Genomic DNA, 2,794 nt, shown 5'->3' on the forward strand with positions numbered 1-2,794 from the left:
AAGAATTTTTCATATAATTTTCATATCTCTACAGCCCTTTTTAAGTTCTTTAAAAGGATAAAAATTAAGTTTTATTTTTTTATAATATTAATAAGTATCTCCTTATTATATTTCAAAAAGAGATCTTTATTGTAGATCATTAAAAATTTATTAATAAACTAAATAATTTTGATCATTGTTACTCTAATCATTTTCATTTGTATCTTATCCAAAATTTGAAAAAAATAAACTTAATGTTTACCTCACCTTTTTAAGGAATATATAACTCTTCAGAAAGGAATATAGGAGTATATATACATATGTTTATACAAAAACCTCTTTAATTTTTGACAAAAGTTGATCTAAAATTTTTCACATTCATTTAGAAACACTATGTATATTGTATACGTGTATATATGTGTGCGCGTGTTGTGTATTATTTAAGTAATTTAAAAATAAATTCTAATACCTCCATAGAATCGCCAGTAAGTTCCATTGTGTGACGATCTGATTCAATCATTTTTCGTTTTTCCTCCATATCAGTAAGTAGATTTTCCTTAAGATCAATTTTTTTTTCTTCAAATTCTTTTGCTGCTGCTTTCTTCTCAGATATATAATCGCGTTCAACCCATTCCGTCAAATAATCCCGATAAACTATATTCAGTCTCAGTCTAGCAAAGATAACATCTCAATTAGAAAAAATTTCATATGAATAATCGCATTGATAAAAAGAAATTATAAATAATACCGTTCCTTATATTGTGCTTCTAGTCGTTTTAGTTTACGATTGTATTCAGGATGCGTGCCTTCCTTCAATTGCTGCAGTTGTTTTTTCAAGCTAGCTAATTTATCTTGGTACATCCTGAAAGATTGCACATTCAAATATAATTTTCAGTGTAAATAAATAAATTAATAAATTCATGTATAATAACTTTGCAGACTTACTGTTCCTTGATTTCCGTATATTCTTCAGATTTTCCCATATCAGTTTCACTCGCCTCTTCGGTATCTAAAAAAATTTATTAATTTTTACAAATATTCTTCAACATATTACTTTATTTGTATCACATACATATTACTTAATATATATTATAGGGAAGGTATAACTCTAAAAATTAAGAACATGAAATCATGCAGGAAAAATACTCCTCATGCAGATGGATATAATTTCTTTTTATTAGTACCTTCGTCACTTTCATCTTGTTCTTCGGCATCTCGATCCTCCTCCAAATACTCTTCATTGTCTTCATCGAGATCATAGTCGTCCTGACGATCATACATCGTCGAAAAACCGGAGTCTTGATACGACATTGTCATACATGTCTGTGCGATACATACTTCAATAGCGACACACAACAAATCTGCTCCTGATTAAGTTAGGTTAGTTAGGTTAGTTAGGTTAGTAATAAATCTAAGCCTAAAGGTGCCTTTTCATGCTGATGCTTAATGCTTATTTTCAGCGAAAATAGATCAAATTTGTCACGCGATCGAAATTGTCGCTTGATATTCATTACCGATGATATATTTATTAAAGTCCGTCGGCTCGGGCATAATTAGAGAACGATGATGATACCGAGAATTAATAAAAATGTGTAATTATTAACATCAATATTTCGACAATACATTATTAAATTCGTGATTTTTTTATATAAATGCTGTATAAATAAGCATATATACTTTTAATGTTATAATATCTTATATAAGTTACATATTGCCGAAAAATTACAATTTTTTCTCTGCAGTTCATCATCATATATCATTTCTATATTGATAATCAAATTTGAATGATAATATTAAAATTAGTTTTAAATGAAAATCAAATATTATTAATTAATTTTAAACATATATACATGTTCACGAAATTAATTAAAAATAAATTAGTACCGTATTACTAGTTTCTTACTCTTATGCTCGGTTTTACCAATATAAATTAATCTCGGTTCAACTTAGGCCGGAATCAGACTACGCATTGAAGAATGAGATTGAAGATTGAAAGATTGAAGTTTGACCAATCAGAACAAAAGGAGCCAAAATTTCTTTGTTCTCATTGGTGAAATTTCAATCTTTAATCTTTAATCTCAATCTTCAATGCATAGGCTGATTCTGGGCTTACTCTTCATCTTTTTCTAGGTCTAAAGATTAGAAAAAGACGAAGAGTAAGTTGAATCGAGATTAAAGTTAATCTACGTTGGTAGAAATGTGGGTATTAATCACATAGCGTTTTCTCTTAGTTACATCAGAGAGAAACCTAAAAGAGATCATGCCGGCCTTTTTCCTGTTATAGTCGAAATCGCCTGTACATTCATTTTTATTTTAGGAACTACGTGACTACATATATTTTCTAACACTATCGATAAAATCGTCCAAATTAGGTATGGTTCGTCTCTATATTAAATCCTCAGGACAGAAGCGTGCCGACTAGTATATATTACTAGCATATGTCAAAGTTTCCATAATTATTAACAAGATAGAGACTTTTAATAAATTATATTTAATAAATTCAATCTCTTCTAAACATATATTGTCCATTTAAGATATAATTTAGTAAAAACAAGTTATAGAGATCCTCCACCATCCTCCAATTTTATCGGCGGTCCTTTTCTTTGTAAATATACTCATCCATAAAACAAATGACTTACTAATAAATTTATTAATAATCCGTTTTTGCAAGTGTATCTTTAATTTATCTTTAAATTATTTTTTTATTTTTATATCTAATTATTTTATTTTGCTAATGAAATTGCAATAACTTTTTAACTTATTATTCTTTAATGTATTATCTAATTTAAATAAAAGAAGAATTACTTAAAAATTA

At 27.7% G+C, this 2,794-nt stretch overlaps 1 protein-coding gene across 2 annotated transcripts in view; it reads right to left on the reverse strand.

The window, feature by feature from the left end:
* The window catches only part of LOC108686093 (sin3 histone deacetylase corepressor complex component SDS3), a 2,698-nt gene extending 1,357 nt beyond the window's left edge, over positions 1-1,341 (reverse strand). The window contains exons 1-4 of one of the 2 annotated variants that reach the window (XM_018191178.1): positions 1,164-1,341; positions 925-988; positions 728-841; positions 449-650 (exon numbers count right to left, since the gene is read on the reverse strand). In XM_018191178.1, coding sequence (XP_018046667.1) covers positions 449-650; positions 728-841; positions 925-988; positions 1,164-1,296 — 513 coding nt within the window. In that variant the 5' untranslated portion in view covers positions 1,297-1,341. The remainder of the gene's footprint in view (positions 1-448; positions 651-727; positions 842-924; positions 989-1,163) is intronic. The other variant, XM_018191177.1, reaches the window with a different exon arrangement.
* Positions 1,342-2,794: the final 1,453 nt, after the last annotated feature.

The sequence above is a fragment of the Atta colombica genome, unplaced genomic scaffold (assembly GCF_001594045.1).
Source record: "Atta colombica isolate Treedump-2 unplaced genomic scaffold, Acol1.0 scaffold164, whole genome shotgun sequence".
Taxonomy (NCBI): Eukaryota; Metazoa; Arthropoda; class Insecta; order Hymenoptera; family Formicidae; genus Atta; species Atta colombica.